Raw genomic sequence first — 15,090 nt, forward strand, 5'->3', positions numbered from 1 at the left:
TTTTCTCCCATAGTGGGAGGCATTGGACGATGAGATATATACCCCTTGGGCACGTGTCTATTCATGTGCCTGTGGGGTCATCCATCGTCCCTATTGTCTATCTACAGTGTGTAGCACTTGTCCTGTGTTACAAACTGTAGATCCTTAGACATGATTGTCACCTTTATTAATCCGTCATTGACGGATTAATAAAGCTAGGCGTTGGATTCCTCGTCGACGTGGGTGACGACGTTCTTGCCCTTGGCCTTCTTGTCTAGAGCGTTGCGGTCGACGGGGGCAGCGGCGTTGCTCTCGGGGTCCTCGGCGTGGGCAATGAGGGCAGCGGAAAGATCGGCCTCTTTGATGGAGGCAATGGCGGCGGCCTCCTCCGTGTTGACGTCCTGGAGGACGAAGTTGTGGTAATCGAAGGCCACCAACTGACCCTCGCGCGAGGTGGTGTTTACACCACCCTTGTCGTCTTTGTCGCCGTTGGGGGCTTGCGACGCCGAGGCTGCTTGGTTACGCGACCCGGTGGCAGGGTTGTCGTTGGTGGCCGGCGTACGTCCTCCCTCGGGGTCTGACGTCTGCGGCGTACTAGGGAGGCCCTTGGTAATCCTGGAGACGTGGGCCTGGAGGTTTCGCTTCTTGCGCGCGGCGCCCGTCATGAGGGTTCTCCCTAGGAGAATAATGAATGCGAGGTGATACTCACCAAGCCAATCAAATCCATCCTTTTGTACGTGCCTACCTGTTTGGTTGTTTTCAAACAGTTGGGTGCCCGTACGAAAGGTTTTCACTTCACCTTTTCTCCTTCCTCTGCCCTCCGCCTCGATCGTGGCGACGTGTGCCTTCATCTCGCTCCGTCTGGTTGTGGGAAGATCGAATGGTAAGCGTATGCATGCCACTCAAGGTCAGGACAGCGCTCAGGACCCTACCGACATATTAAGTATTGGCCGCCGTGTAGTGTAATAAAGGCAACAGGGCGTGGTGCACTTGACAGAGGCGAATCTTCGTCGTTTCCACCAGCTGGGGTCTGTGAATCATTGGCAGGACCCGCTTGGCCTGTCTGTATAGTTGTATTCTGAGGTTTTGGTGGGTGGACTGGTAACGCCGGAAGAGTAGGTCCCTTGAGCTCTCTTTTTCAAACTACAGCACCGAATAATACTTATTTTTTGACGGGCTATTTGATCTTCCAGATACATCGTCTCAGCCCGATTTCTAGCGACGGCAAGCGAATGACGGTGACAACGTGGTCGGGTCGCAGAGGCGAGATTATCTCGTTGATTCTTTGGGCGAAGGTCGACGAGGCATCGCTAGTGGGCTATCGGGATGCTTTACAGCTACATGGGAGAAACACATGAAGACTTCCTATTGCTAAGGGATGATAATCCGCTGCAGTTCCGGCTCGTAACTTGGTTTTCGCGTCTGCATCGTCTTCGTTATAGGTTGGAAGACGTGGCGCGAGGCAGTATGTTACAGTAGAAAGGTGATGGATGCTTCACGGCCGTGGAGGTCGTTGGCAGGAGAGATGGGGTCTCGGGAAGCCGAGAAGGCGGGCAAGGCTGGGCCTTCATGGCCATGTACCTGGTCCACTATAGTGATGTTGTCGTGAGGTCCGGAGGTTGGCGAACCGGGCTGGATGGTATCTTCATCATCGAAGAAGAAGCTGGCCGGGGTGCTAGCCCAAGTACTGGCCTGGGTCATTGTGAATTTGGGCTTACATATCGACGTTGCGAAATCCAGAATCTGGGACGGTATAATACCCTCGGCGTCTTAGTCCCTTTCCTTAGTGTTGATGAGCATGGGTTGGCTCTTCCGACGCCGCCGCTTCATGAAGCCGTCGAGCTTCCTCACGGATTTCCCGTTCCATTTGAGGTTTGATTGAGCATCAACAAAGTCGAGATGAGTACCCTTTGTATGCTAGAAACTTGTCAGAGAAGAATGGATATGTATAGGAGATGATGACTTACCAGTACTGGTCAATTTTCCTGATGGGGCTCCTTCTGGACTGCTGGCTTGCTTTAGATGACCTCTTGAAAGCTGCTGTAGCATCAAGCTTCTCCCCGACGGGTGATTATGGTGGTAATTTGTTTTGCCTTCTATATCTGGACCTGATCCGTGTTGTGAAGTCGGCAGCGGTCTTTGGCCGTGTTGGCGTTCTCAGAGTAATCGCTAGGAGCTATCCGCTTCTCTCCTGCGCCAGAGCAGATTGGGGGCGTTGTTATACAAACTGGACTCCTGGTTGATGACAGGAAGCGGATAGAAGGTTTCTTTTACAATGGAATGGCTTTGAAAGTCTTATTGGCGGTGCCAAAAGTAATAGTATCGCAGCGTGTAATGTAGGTAAAGCCTATCTGCCAGACCTGCGCTGAATGGAGGGCTTATCTTGGGCCTCCATCAGGCAAGGTCGAGCAGAAGGGTAAGTGAAAGAATGATGGAATGAATATAGATGGAAACGAGTAGCCTACCCAGACTGAGCGGGGGTATTTAACAAGAACAATGGCTGTAGGTGTTTATTGCCTTGCACCCACGAAAGCTTGGTTAGGATGAGGCCGCCTGGGTTTTGCTGAGCTCGTGATGCTACACAGAATCTGTTATCTGCATGATCCTGCAGTTTTCTGGAACCAAACAGTCTCTTCAAGGTGTTTCTCTCTTCGAGAAATCTTTTGTTGTTCGGCTGCAACGGAATGCACTAGGGTTCAACGGCAAACGCTTGTCTGCCAAACACAACGGCTCAAAATGCGGTCATAGAATAAAGATGATGACGATAAAACTTGTTTGATTAATGCCGATGGCAATGAATGACACAATGGGTCTTACTTGCTGCTTTGAATACAAACGGCCAATGATGACCGTGTGCCTTGTTTATGAAAGCGCCTGGCATAGTTATGACAGGCTGCAAATAACTGGTTCTCATGCCTGTTCCCATCAAACCATGTACACCACATCATCCGGCATGTTTGCTTCAAAAGTTTGAACCTCCTGCTCGACATAAGGTGGCGGCAAAACAGCGGTGTCGCCGTTTGTTCGGCTTCCAACCCGCATCCGCTCCTCATTAGAAGGGGGTCGCTCGATGACAATCGTGTAGTACGCGGGTGGCGATGACTGAGCACCCACATCAGGGTGCAAACGTCCCCATTCCATAGGGTCTTCTTCAACGTAGATAGGCAGAGGCTCGGCCACGCGCAGCCTTCGTTGTTCTGCCCTGCGGATACGGCGCTGCTGTGCAATCAAGCCGTCTGGGCCGCGGTTTCTCTCGAGACACAGATCGGCGATGTGGATGAAGAGAAGAAATATGAGGCAGGAGTAAAGTCCGACTAGCAGCATGAATGCGAGGTCGTCCAAACTGGGAAGAAGACTGTCGCCAAAACCCTGCGTCGTCTTTTTGGCGGTTTCCAGGAAAATGGACATCTTGGGAGGTTTCAGATACATAGGATACATAGCTCCAGACCTTCCTTCGAATATGGACTTGAAAGCTTGAGGGGGGGGCGAGGCGTTGATCTTGGACTTTGAGTGCACGCCGATGGTGCGTTTCGGTCTGTGTTGTTGAAGTGCTTTTGATCCGGCCGAAGAGTGGAATGGTCCCTTTCCTCTTCATCAAGGTAGTAGAATGCATTCTAGAGAATTCTGATGGGAAAATGGCGGTATTCCCCATGGAAACTGGGGACTATCTCCGACACGCAGTTTTTTACTTTCCCGTCGGAAGGGAAAACTGTGTACAAAGTTTATGAATATAGCTACCACGGCCCGTGTAAACTATGTTATCACCTAGCAGTTCGGTAAAGACCGTATCGAGAAACTGTTTTCAGTATAAAATATGTATTCATTCAGACATGCATATGTGTTCACTCATCTCGAATAACCTGGCACGGAACTGTGACCTACCATAATCGGGCAACTCTCCTGTTATGACAGACCAGTACTTCTTGAAAAATAATTCCTCAAAGGCCTGGATGTCCCTAGGCAGGGTGTCTGTCTTGGCTTGAGAGATATATGGTGTTTTAGGTGGAAAGATGACGGATGGAAGAGTGGTAATTTAAAAAGAAAAATGGATTAAGCTGAAAGTTCGGTATGGGAAGGCACGGCTCAGGTTATTTCTGATTTTTGTCGGATTCTCTGGTCCAGTTTTTGTTTGTCTGATTTCTCACTTTCTCTTTGCCAACCTACCGACTTCACGACTTCGTGGCAATCTCTTGCTGCACAACTCATGCTTCAACGACTCCAGGCGAACCCGCATAGCCAAGAGCAGGCTATTAACGCCATACAACCATGTCGAGTAAGTCAAAGACCAAATACCGCCGCCATTTCCATATTATTACAGATAGTTTCAGGCGCTGGTCCAGGACAGGACTAAGGACGGTGGTGTTCAAAATGCTCTGCTGATTGTTCTCACCTAACGTCTTTCTAGCAGTGACAGGCGCTGCTGGCCGCACAAGGGGGGCGGCAGCAGCAATACGATTTCGAGAAACTGACCCTCGGTTGTTCTCATCCTCAGATATTCCCTGGTATTTAGACGATTCTGATGCTAGTAAAGCCACCATCGCGGTTACCGACCGAGAAGAGAGCAAGCCGAGCGCATCTTCGCTGCGTGATCCGATAAAACCTATTCCGAACGCAGGCGCCAAACACCGATATAATACCATCCACGCTGTCGGGAATCAACGTCAGCACTCGATCAAGACACAACAGTCTAATTATCAAAAGACCACCTCGCCACAACAGTCTCTCCAAACAGGCCATGGCAAGACCGAAGAGTCTCCCCGAGTGACGGGTAACAGCCTTCCAAAGGGCAAACGACCGGCTGAAGACGGATCCGAGCAGGACGTGGGCGAGAAGGGCACAGGTCAAAAGGGCACAGTTCGGAAGGTCGCGTATGAGATTGACGATGATGACGGCGACGATCTGGATGATCAAATTCTATTGGCAGAGACGCAGTTGGCGCTTCGACAGGCAGAGATGCGACTGGCGATTCTGCGGCAGCGAAAGAAGCGCAAGCAGTCAAAACACTAGCAGGCAGCTCTCTCATAGAGAGCAGGAATAGAACTAGAGTCTGGATCCCGACAGACGATGCACTTTCTTGAATCCCTGTGCATCTTGTCGATCGCGTCAAACTAACCCTAAGCCACATCGCGGGCAAGCTTCCCGTCCAATCATCCACGACATGATCAGTGGGGCGACATCGGCCTGTCATGTGCCCTGTTGAGTTGCCGGGACGAACCTTACGAGAGCCGCCTTTGTTCTTGGACCCGGCCACAGACCTACTTGTTGGACACGCATGTGGGTGGAATTGTCCGGACACTTCAGCGCGGGTCCGGAAAGTATAAAATGGCGGAGTCCGACAACACACACTCTTGTCTAGTTTCGTTATTTTACAACGCTCCCCGCATTGATTGAATTGTTATCACCGAGACCCTTCACGAGGAGGATCAAATAGACAAAAATGGACTATAATGCGCTCTTCAGAGTCGATGGCATGGTGGCCGTCATCACCGGTGGAGGCACTGGTATGTCTCTCTGTGCTCATCGTCCAAAACAGTGGTGGTACTCACAAAGCGTTTTCGAGGCATCGGCCTCATCATGGCTAAGGCTCTCGCCACCCATGGCGCCGCGAAGGTGTACATCCTGGGACGGCGTCTCAATGTGCTCGAAGACGCCGCCAAGGGTCATCCCAACATAATCCCGCACAAGTGCGATGTCACCTCGAAGGAAGACCTCCAGGCGGCTGTCGACCGCGTCACCAAGGAGGTCGGATACGTCAATCTCGTCGTCGCCAACTCCGGCGTCGTCGGGCCCTCGGTCCGCTACAATCCGTCCCTTTCAGTCTCGGAGCTGCGCAAGGTTCTCTTCACCGACTTTTCCATGGGAGACATGACCGAGGTCTTGAATGTCAACGTCACTGCCGCCTTCTTCACCATGTCGGCTTTCCTCGAGCTGCTCGATGCCGGGAACAAGAACGCGCTCAAGGGCGGCTTTGGCAAGCCCGACAAGGAGGGAAGCGATGTAGTAGCCATCCAGAGCCAGGTCGTCTTCACCAGCAGCATTTCCGCCTACAGCCGACACTACGCTTCCTCGCCTCCGTACATGGCAAGCAAAGTCGCAATCATGCACATCACAAAGCACGCCAGTAGCCAGCTAGGCAGACTTGGCATCCGTGCCAACGGCCTGGCCCCGGGATGTAAGCCCTCCCATCCTACACAGGGACAACGTATGGGCGTGAAGAAGGCTGGAAAGACTAATTTGATTGAACTTTGTAGTGTTTCCTTCGGACATAGCAGCGGGAATGATTGGTGACCGCAAGCCTGAGAACGAGGCGACTGATGACGAGAGGTTCATTCCTGCCCGAAGATTTGGCGGGGACGAGGAAATGGCCGGGACTATCTTGTACCTTGCGGGTCGCTCTGGAAGCTACTGCAATGGTTCCATCATGGTTACAGATGGCGGTCGGTTGAGCCTCATGCCCGCCACATACTAGATATCAAAATGGGCCTAGAACAACGGGTTTCTATCCATAGAAATGGGCCAAGGACTAGAAATTAGAAGAATAGGACTTCTATGGACTTCCCCGTGCTGGGCCAGCTGAATCATTCTACGTAGCACGGAGCCAGACAAAGTTAAAACGACCGGACATAGCACGCAGATGAATTGGATTTGGATATGGTTATTGCACAGAGCTGTGTGCAAGTCCACACAGGCTACTAGCTGTTCGTGAACATGACGAGTACTTGAAACCATATCTAATGTTATACGAAGCAGATGCAATGACGCCACAAGCATACCGCTTGTTCTTCGATGTTCCATTTGGCAAATCTAGCGTTGACAATTGTAAGTTCTAAATGGCCAAAGGCGGAAACCCAGACCTGGCGCTTCACTCCTCGGGTGGAGTGAGTCACTCCTCCAAGACGCGGGACGGCCAAACTTTAAGATCTCGGAACTATCCATGAACAAAAAGGTGGGCTCCCTACACAGAAAACATGGAAGACGGCTATATCTCTCAATCACAGTGTACAGCGCAGAATTCGAAAACAAAAATGGCGTCCATTCAGATCATGTCAGATCTTCACCTGAGCCACCAAGACTATAAAAGCTACCCTATTGAACCAAATGCACCATACCTCGCCCTTCTTGGAGACGTTGGATGCGTCAAAGATGCTAGCTTCGTCGATTTTCTCGACAGGCAGCTCACTGCTTTCCGCATTGTTTTCCACGTTCTCGGCAACCATGAGCCTTACGGCTCCAGTTGGGACGATACTATTGAAAGATTGCAAAACTTCCAAGAGGTCAATCGAAGAAACAGAGAAGAAGACCCATCAGCCGGACTAGGAGAGTACGTTCTCATGTACCAGAGAGAGTACATGATCCCCGACACCAACGTCACTATACTTGGCTGCACGCTCTTCTCTAACGTGCCCGACTCCAAGCTCACGGCAGTCAGCAACGGGCTCAACGACTTTTGGGCGATTGATGACTGGACCGTCGAAGAGCATTGCCAAAGACATAATGAGGACCTGGCATGGCTCAATTCAAGGGTCAAGGCCATAACACGAGACCCCCGTCGTACTATCGCTATCCTCACGCACCATAGCCCGACCGAGAACAGTCGTGCCGTCGAGCCATTGCATGCCAACAGCAACCTGCAGTCCGGCTTTTCAACGGACGTGCGCGGTCAGCTCTGCTGGGAGAGCCCCAAGGTCAAGCTATGGGCGTTCGGCCATACACATTACAATTGCGATTTTGTAGACGAACAAACCGGGAAACGGGTCTATACGAACCAGAAAGGCTACTCATCTGGGCACTCGGCGGGATTCCGAGCGGGCAACGTGGTTCAGTTAGGCTAGGCACCGGGATAGAGTGCCGGGTACTGCGGTGGCACGCCGACGACTAAGGCTAAGCTACTGGAGCTAGCTTTACTAATGTCGTTTCTCCTTTTGCCTTTAAATCTTTATAGATAAGTAATAAATTTGTGTATTTGGCAAGCCCAATATCACTACTATAACACCTCGAGCTAATGCGAAGTCTCCAGCTGTCCTAATGAAAGTTTACAACATGAAGCTGATATAATTAGATCTCGTTATTCAAGAATCCGTTGCTCAAAGGAAACGGATTAAATCCTAGTTCAATATGTATCCAATGGTATAAATAATAGCGTGTCACTTGAGGATAAACTCCTTCCACTCCGGTCCAGGACCGAAACCTTCTTCAACCGCCGATCTATCAATCCATCCTATTCCTCGCCGTTCAGCAATTGGACCATCCCATTCGAGGAGCATCACGAAGTATCTCGGCTGTAGGCTTTCTGAACCGGATTTTGGAGAAGGCGCCCACATCCAGGCACCGGAGAGCAGGGCAAACTCAAATGGCCCCTCAGATTCATGTATTGACGTCTCGTCCAATGCATCCAGCCGTGTCTCACCCGCCACGTTGCCGTATCGAGCCACAATCGACGCTACTCCCACAAATATATCTTTCACTCGAAGCTTGAAGTTCAATGACAAAGTCCAGAACTGCAACAAGGGATAGCCAAGCCTGGGGAGCGGGTAGTGCAAGTTTTCCGTGGGGTGTGTTCTGGACACCGAAATTCCGCCTAATAAACCCTCTGGCGGCTGGAATTGCTGTCGTTTCCTATATCCTTCGAAGCCGGGGTCCTCAAACGGGAAGGCTTCGTTTGCCGAGGGGTCCCAGACAAGACTGACGGCGCCTGAGGGACTCCTTTTGTACCACACGATCCACGTCTCTTCCAACAGCCACTTATTGATGTCAACAAACAGCCGCACACCCGCAGGTGTGTTAAGTATTCGTCCCCTCCACCCAGCCCATGTATAACTCGGAAATCCCCGGCGCCTACGTAGTGGATTGCTCGCACCGGTGAATATCAGGAACGCGTCGAAAGCGGCAGTCGGGATTCCTTGGAAGAATAGACATTTTGCTTTGTCAGATACCCTCCGAATTATGCCCGCCACCGCACGGAGTACATCATTCTGGTCCGTCAAGACTCTTTGGGTGTAGTACACGAGCATGGCTACAAAGTCGTATATTGGTGTCTCCAGGTTTGCCGCAAGATGAAGCATCGATGTCCGAGATTCATCTAACAATCTATTGCCGCATGGTTGAACGGTGCGATCGACGAGTTGTTCTGCGTACACGTCCTTTCTACAACGAAAAAAGACCTTATTGTCTATAAAATAGACGATACGTCGCGCTAATACCTGTTCTTGAAACCTTCATTAAAGATGTTAGTTCAATGGGCATAAGGCTGTGAATATCAGGAAGATGGGGATTAGTCCTTACGTCCAAGCTCTCGTGGAGTAGACCGAACACTTCAAAAGTCTATCGAGGGGAACATATATCCCCATAGATACGCCTTCCACGATGGGAAATGCCGTATTTATCTCAGACCGGCTTCCTTCCCCGATGCCCGGTAAGCCAGCGTCAGCATTATGTCCGCAGGCGGCCACGATAGTCAACCACGACAACTCATAAATCCGATCCATGACGTTGACACCGCGGTCTAGGTCCGTCGGATCGTTCTGCAACAGGCACAAGGCGTCGATCCAAAGGTATCGCGCTCCGAGCCTCCGTACTAACTCGAACGCACCCGTAATGGTTCGTGGCAAAGCATTCCACGCCGATTTGAGGCCTCCACGTCGCAGCAACTGGGATTTATTGGCCGCCGAAAGCCGGACACTAGGCACTTCACCCCATACGTAACTGAGTGCAACGTACTGTGGAACTGTCCGCAGCTCCACGAGGCATTCTTCCTGGATATCGATAAGTCGCAATACAAACAGTCCAGGAAAAGCTGTGGAGAAGTCCTGTGCGATGACGGAGCAATTTTCTCCATGAAACGCCGAACAAACTGATATCCATTTCGAAAGACGGCCGACATCAAAGATGCTTTCGATCACGGGTTTGAGGTATGCGTAGGGAGCGTTTTTTGGGTGAAAACGGTATGGTTTCGACCTGGCAGATCCAGTTCTGCAATGTTGCTCCGTCGATGGTAAACCCTCTGCGACCTCCTGGGCCGCTTCTTCGGAATTCCAGAACCTCAACGGCCTCTCTCATTGAGAACGCCGTCTCCTTCTTCGCTGCGTCTGTTTGGTATAGAATGCTGAACGCACGGGTGACCAGTTTGCAAAAAGGGCAGTTTCTGTTCTGAACTCTCGTACCAGGCCCGAGCAGCCATACTCCGCCTCTGCTCTCGAACTCCACATTGTCGATCCCTGCTTTTTGCGCGTCGGGAGTGAGGGGAATCGTGGAGCAGCGCCTGCATAATGGTTCTAGACGGGGCGTTGAGGACATTCCTTGGGGGCCAAGGAGATGTCCTTTCCCGTCTTCCACTTTTGCCAGTTCCGTCGACATGATTTCGAAGCTGGCTGGACCAGCTTGTGCAACGGTCGACTAGGCCGGGAGGGGTCAAATGGGAAGAATACAAAAGCGGACCCGTAATTTCCACTGCGCAATTAATATGGCTTATATCACGGCACGTACGGAGTACTCAATCAGCTGCATCAGGAGCCTGCCTATGATATCGACGCCCGCAGCAAGATGACTAATGCAGGCGTATGCCATGATCGCCTAGATACGCACGTATATTAGGGCTGAGTGCGGTAAAAGATGAGGACTAGATGAGAGATTATCCAAGAACTTGAGTCATCAAGCAACACAGTGAGGAGCCGCGCTCCAGTGCAGCTCCCAGCAGTTATTGGGGCAAATGACCTAGAAATTATCAATTCATACACTAGCAAGATGGAGCTTTGACCGGGAGACGAAGGCCCTTTTTTTCCTCAGTAAGTTACTGGGTCTTCGTACATATATATATGTACTTTGGTAGATGAAATAGCCGGTCATCTGGCCACTCTCGGCATAGAACTCTGTGCGTCCGAGCTCACCGATGCAATTCTATCTAGGCTCTGAGCCCCATTGTGCTCTCTCCCCAACGTCGGGGTTACGGAGGAGATCGGGGAGACCGGTGGCACTGGGGGACAGGGCACGGGATGAATGTAAAAATAGGGATACCCGGGGGTGTTAGTCAGCCTTCGTCAAAGCTAAACACCCCCTCCTCACAGAGGGGGCAAAAAAAGGGGGGTTACAGTAAGAAAAGGGGGGTTACACCTAGTCCCTGCCCTGTCCTACTTTTTATTATATTCTTACTAAAAACAAGTAATTATTTAGATATATTATTAATAGATATTAACAGTAACTAAACTACTTACCCTACTTTAACCCTTTAATATACCCTACTAATATAATAAGAATATAACTACTACTAAAAAAGCTACTAAAGTAATATTTACTGCTTAGTAATAGGCTAGCTAATTTAACTAGCCTAGTAAAAAGCTATCTACTGTACCCTTTATCTACTAACTTACCTAGTAGTATAATATATCTAATACTTTTATTTACTAGTATCTCTAGGCTCTTTAGGCTAGCTATAACCTTTACGTTAGCCTAGATAAGGGTAACTAGCCCTAGTTACTTATAGAGGCTAAAGATATAGCTCTTAGTGTATTTATTATAGGGAATTAATAGGGGGGCATCGTAAATTAATACAGGGGCGTTACTCTTATAGGGGCATTGCCATCTATTGTATCTAATTAGTTAAAAAAAGTATTATTAGTGTAGTTAAATTCTACTAGACCTATAGAAGGTATCTTATCCCTTTTAATCCTCTTTACTAGTATAAAAGGCTAATTTAGTCTTAGTTTTATCTATACTATTTACTTATAATAGCTTTATAATGTGTTCTATAGCGTAAAACGTAACCTACTTACCCTCCTACCTTAGGTTCTATCTTAAGAGAGTAACTAGTGATTAATTATAATCTACTACTATTATCTAGCTACCTACTATTATCTTCCTTCTCTAAAAGCAGCTGTCCTAGTGTTAGCTAGTTCTATAGAGCTAGTAATCCTAAGGGGCAGTGTAACCTTCTAGCTAAGCTCCTATTAAGCTTACTATAAGATATATAACCTCTTTTATACTATAAACTATATTACCTTAGTATAAAGCTAACACTTTACTTTACTTACTATTTCCTTAAGGGGATAATAAAAACTTAGTAGACTATTCTCTTTTGACTTTTTCTAGAGTGTAGCCTTTTTCCTCTTTATAAGTAGTCCTAGTAACCTCTTTATCCTACTATATAGTAGTTTAATAGTGCTCTTAACCTTGTTTAATAGGTTATTAAGACTAATTAATAGCTAATAATAGTACTCCTTTAATAACAAGAGTATATCTATTAATAGTAAGAATAATAAGGTCCTTAAGCTAATCTACTACCCTATTTACTACCTTAATAATAATCTTCCCCTTAAAGTAAAGTGTCTTTCTAAACTATAGCCTCCTACTATACCCTATGCAACTAATCCTCCTCTCCTCCTATATCTACTATCCTAAACCTACTAATACCTAGTAATCTAGAATAAACCTCTAACGCCCTTTTTAATTAAGTTAATACCTTTATAAAAGCTAATAGATTTAGTATTATAAAAAGGAACTAGTATAAAGCTTAAGGCTAAATTATATACTATACCTTCTAATATAACTAATTTAGAAGCCTTAGACTACTAAGGGGTAATAGTATTTAATAGTGTATATCTTAGAAATATAGTTATTAATAGTAGATTATTATAAAGGCCTAAGAGGAAGGCAAGTAGCTATTATATTATTATCTAGTAACCTAGTACAGTTAGTATAACTATAGCCTTAGCCTTAAAGCCTCTATATATCCTTTTTATTATAGGCTTACTTAGCCTATAATAGACTCTATTAATATAATAAGCTAAAGAGTTAGTATCTAGGCATAGGATATATACGCTATTGTTTAATAGTAGTTCTTAGATACCTTATTTACCTAACAAGATATCTATAATACTAAGGCTTATATAAACTAAGAGAAGCTAGGCAGGTATTTACTAACTACTGCTTTAATAAAGCTATTTAATAAGCAAGATATCCTATATATAGTAAAGTAGGCAGATAATAAGCTAAACTGCCTTATTAGTCTTATCTAGACCTTTTTTTACTATCTTTAAATATAGAAGTAATTCCCTAAAGTAATTAGTTTTAATAACACCTATAACACTAATTACTTTAAACTCTTACTCTTCTAGGCCACTAGATAAACTTGCCTTAGATCTATTTATAATACTATATTTAGCCTTATTAATAACAAGAGGCTAAAGGGTTTTTAGTTTCTCTTAGTAAGTATCTACTAACTTATAGACTAATACTTAGTCTATTACCTTACTATTATTATTATAGACTATAATAAATAAATAAAGGCTATACTAAATAAGTAGTTCCCTAGCGTCTAGTAATAACTCTATATCTACTATATTAACTTTAACATTATACTTAAGGCTAAGTAAAAGTAGCTTAAAGACTACACCTATAGTAGTAATAGTAGTAGGTTTAATAATAAGGCCTATTAGCTAATAACACTAGTAATAGCCTAGCTTAGTAATAAGGACTAGGCTTATATTAATATACTAGTAGATGCCCCCCTTTATATATATTATAGGGTCCTTATAATATAGAAGTATATTATTTTTACTAAGACTAAGTACACCTTTAAGGAAGCTTAGACTAAGCTTTATAAAGAGTTTATTAACTAACGCCTAATTCTCTAGTACCTCTATATAATATACTTACCTTTAAGGGTATAGTAGGCTTACTGCTTTATCTAAAAATACTAGAACTTTAGTGTTTATATTACCTCTAGTATAAAGTTAAGTAATAATAATATTAAAGGCTATCTCTTAAATAGTCTTAGTTACCTATATTAACTTATTAATATTATATAAGATATAATTAGTAACTAGGTGCTACACTTTAGGTAAATATATATAAAAGATAAAGTCCTTTAAGGCTAAGAGTATATAGGTCTTTACCTTAAGCTCTTTAGTAAACTTTATACACTGCTTTCCTTAAAGTGTCTAGCGTTAATTAAGAAGTAATACTAGTTAGTAAAAAAAGTAATACCTTTTAGTAAAAGACTATTCCTAGACCTTATTAGAGAATATAGTCTAGACTATACTATTTTAACTAAGCTTAGTATCCTATGCTACTATAAGATCTTTACTAAGATACTTAATTTAGTAGCTTTTAGCAAGTAAAAGGTATACCCCTAGTAGTGTCTTTAGGAGACATCTTCTTCTAATCTATACCACTAGATCCTTAATCCTAAGATTATAGTATCCCTCTGTAGTAGGCTAAAGAATATAGTGTAGCCTATCCTATTATAACTATCTTTACTAGAAGAAAGCTACTTAACTAGCTAAACCTATACCCTTAGTAAGAGCTAAAGTATAAAAGGTAAAAAGTAAGGTTACCTATATAGAAGTAGGAATAAGTTAACACTAGCTAGGTCTATACAAGAGAAAAGTTAACTAAGTTAAAGCTAGATTTTAACCTTATCCTAGTAATAAACAAGAAGCTAGTCTAGTGTTCTTAGTAGAGGAAGAATAATAGAGAATTATATAAGTAGATAGCTACTTTAGCCTAGTATTTAGAGGACATAGAGTTAGTAGGAAATAGTTAGTAGTAATAATAAATCCTTATAGCTATATTATAAGAAGGTAGCTAGGTAGTAGGTATTTTAAATATAAAAATAGTTACTTTTCTTAGGGTAAATAGGAAATAGGCCTAGCAAGAGGGCTAACCTTTATAGCTATAGGAAGTAGGCTTAATAGGGGGGCTCTTTTTATAGCTATAAGAAGTAGGCCTAGCAAAAGGGGCAACCTTTATAGCTATAGGAAGTAGGCTCTATAAGGGGGTTATTTTCACGGCTGTAGGAAATAGGCCTAGCAAGAGGGGCAACCTTTACAGCCGTGGGAAACAGGCTCTATAAGAGGGTTATTTTCACAGCCGTAAAGAGGGCCCTTCTTATAGAGGCTATTTCCTACAGCTGTAAAAAGAACCCCCTTATAGAGACTGTTTCCTACGGCCATGTAGGTTAATTAGTTAATAGTAGAATAGAATAGTAGAATAGCAGTGTTAGTGTAATTCCCCTTACTGCCTTTATAGGGAGGTACTTTTTTTTTAACTAATTAGATACAACAGATAGTAACGCCCCTGTAAAAGCAATGCCCCTGTATCAATTTATGACACCCCCCT

At 45.6% G+C, this 15,090-nt stretch overlaps 6 protein-coding genes across 6 annotated transcripts; 3 read left to right on the forward strand and 3 right to left on the reverse strand.

Annotated features, from left to right (window-relative positions):
* Positions 1 to 194: 194 nt before the first annotated feature.
* On the reverse strand, positions 195 to 644 carry LY79DRAFT_580062 (uncharacterized protein; the record flags this gene model as incomplete). The annotated part of the gene is made up of 1 exon (XM_060560068.1): positions 195 to 644. One exon carries the CDS (start codon positions 642 to 644, stop codon positions 195 to 197), a length of 450 nt encoding a protein of 149 aa, XP_060413848.1.
* A 2,260-nt stretch (positions 645 to 2,904) lies between these two features.
* Positions 2,905 to 3,387, reverse strand: LY79DRAFT_670046 (uncharacterized protein; the record flags this gene model as incomplete). The annotated part of the gene is made up of 1 exon (XM_060563729.1): positions 2,905 to 3,387. The coding sequence occupies one exon, from the start codon at positions 3,385 to 3,387 to the stop codon at positions 2,905 to 2,907; it is 483 nt and encodes a 160-aa protein (XP_060413849.1).
* Positions 3,388 to 4,488: 1,101 nt separating this feature from the next.
* Positions 4,489 to 4,986, forward strand: LY79DRAFT_516249 (uncharacterized protein; the record flags this gene model as incomplete). Its single annotated transcript, XM_060554795.1, has 2 exons — positions 4,489 to 4,564; positions 4,712 to 4,986. Coding segments are annotated over 2 exons (351 nt in total), but the record flags the coding sequence as incomplete, so codon positions are not given.
* Positions 4,987 to 5,233: 247 nt separating this feature from the next.
* Positions 5,234 to 6,739, forward strand: LY79DRAFT_555110 (short chain dehydrogenase). The gene is made up of 3 exons (XM_060557898.1): positions 5,234 to 5,480; positions 5,540 to 6,151; positions 6,231 to 6,739. The coding sequence occupies exons 1-3, from the start codon at positions 5,417 to 5,419 to the stop codon at positions 6,446 to 6,448; spliced, it is 894 nt and encodes a 297-aa protein (XP_060413851.1). The 5' UTR covers positions 5,234 to 5,416; the 3' UTR covers positions 6,449 to 6,739.
* Positions 6,740 to 6,934: 195 nt separating this feature from the next.
* Positions 6,935 to 7,950, forward strand: LY79DRAFT_555111 (uncharacterized protein). Its single transcript, XM_060557899.1, has one exon. The coding sequence runs from the start codon at positions 6,948 to 6,950 to the stop codon at positions 7,809 to 7,811; it is 864 nt and encodes a 287-aa protein (XP_060413852.1). The 5' UTR covers positions 6,935 to 6,947; the 3' UTR covers positions 7,812 to 7,950.
* Positions 7,951 to 7,957: 7 nt separating this feature from the next.
* Positions 7,958 to 10,272, reverse strand: LY79DRAFT_632811 (heterokaryon incompatibility protein-domain-containing protein; the record flags this gene model as incomplete). Its single annotated transcript, XM_060562200.1, has 3 exons — positions 7,958 to 9,192; positions 9,262 to 9,867; positions 9,920 to 10,272. The coding sequence occupies 3 exons, from the start codon at positions 10,270 to 10,272 to the stop codon at positions 8,124 to 8,126; spliced, it is 2,028 nt and encodes a 675-aa protein (XP_060413853.1). The 3' UTR covers positions 7,958 to 8,123.
* Positions 10,273 to 15,090: the final 4,818 nt, after the last annotated feature.

The sequence above is a fragment of the Colletotrichum navitas genome (assembly GCF_030913465.1).
Source record: "Colletotrichum navitas strain CBS 125086 chromosome Unknown LY79scaffold_32, whole genome shotgun sequence".
Taxonomy (NCBI): Eukaryota; Fungi; Ascomycota; class Sordariomycetes; order Glomerellales; family Glomerellaceae; genus Colletotrichum; species Colletotrichum navitas.

Excerpts from the sequence above, each read along its gene's own strand:
- LY79DRAFT_555110 (XM_060557898.1), top strand. The coding sequence starts at position 5,417 with ATGGACTATAATGCGCTCTTCAGAGTCGATGGCATGGTGGCCGTCATC. Across the intron at positions 5,481-5,539 it reads CATCACCGGTGGAGGCACTG|GCATCGGCCTCATCATGGCT; the intron begins GTATGTCTCTCT and ends AGCGTTTTCGAG. Across the intron at positions 6,152-6,230 it reads CAACGGCCTGGCCCCGGGAT|TGTTTCCTTCGGACATAGCA; the intron begins GTAAGCCCTCCC and ends TGAACTTTGTAG.
- LY79DRAFT_555111 (XM_060557899.1), top strand. The coding sequence starts at position 6,948 with ATGGAAGACGGCTATATCTCTCAATCACAGTGTACAGCGCAGAATTCG.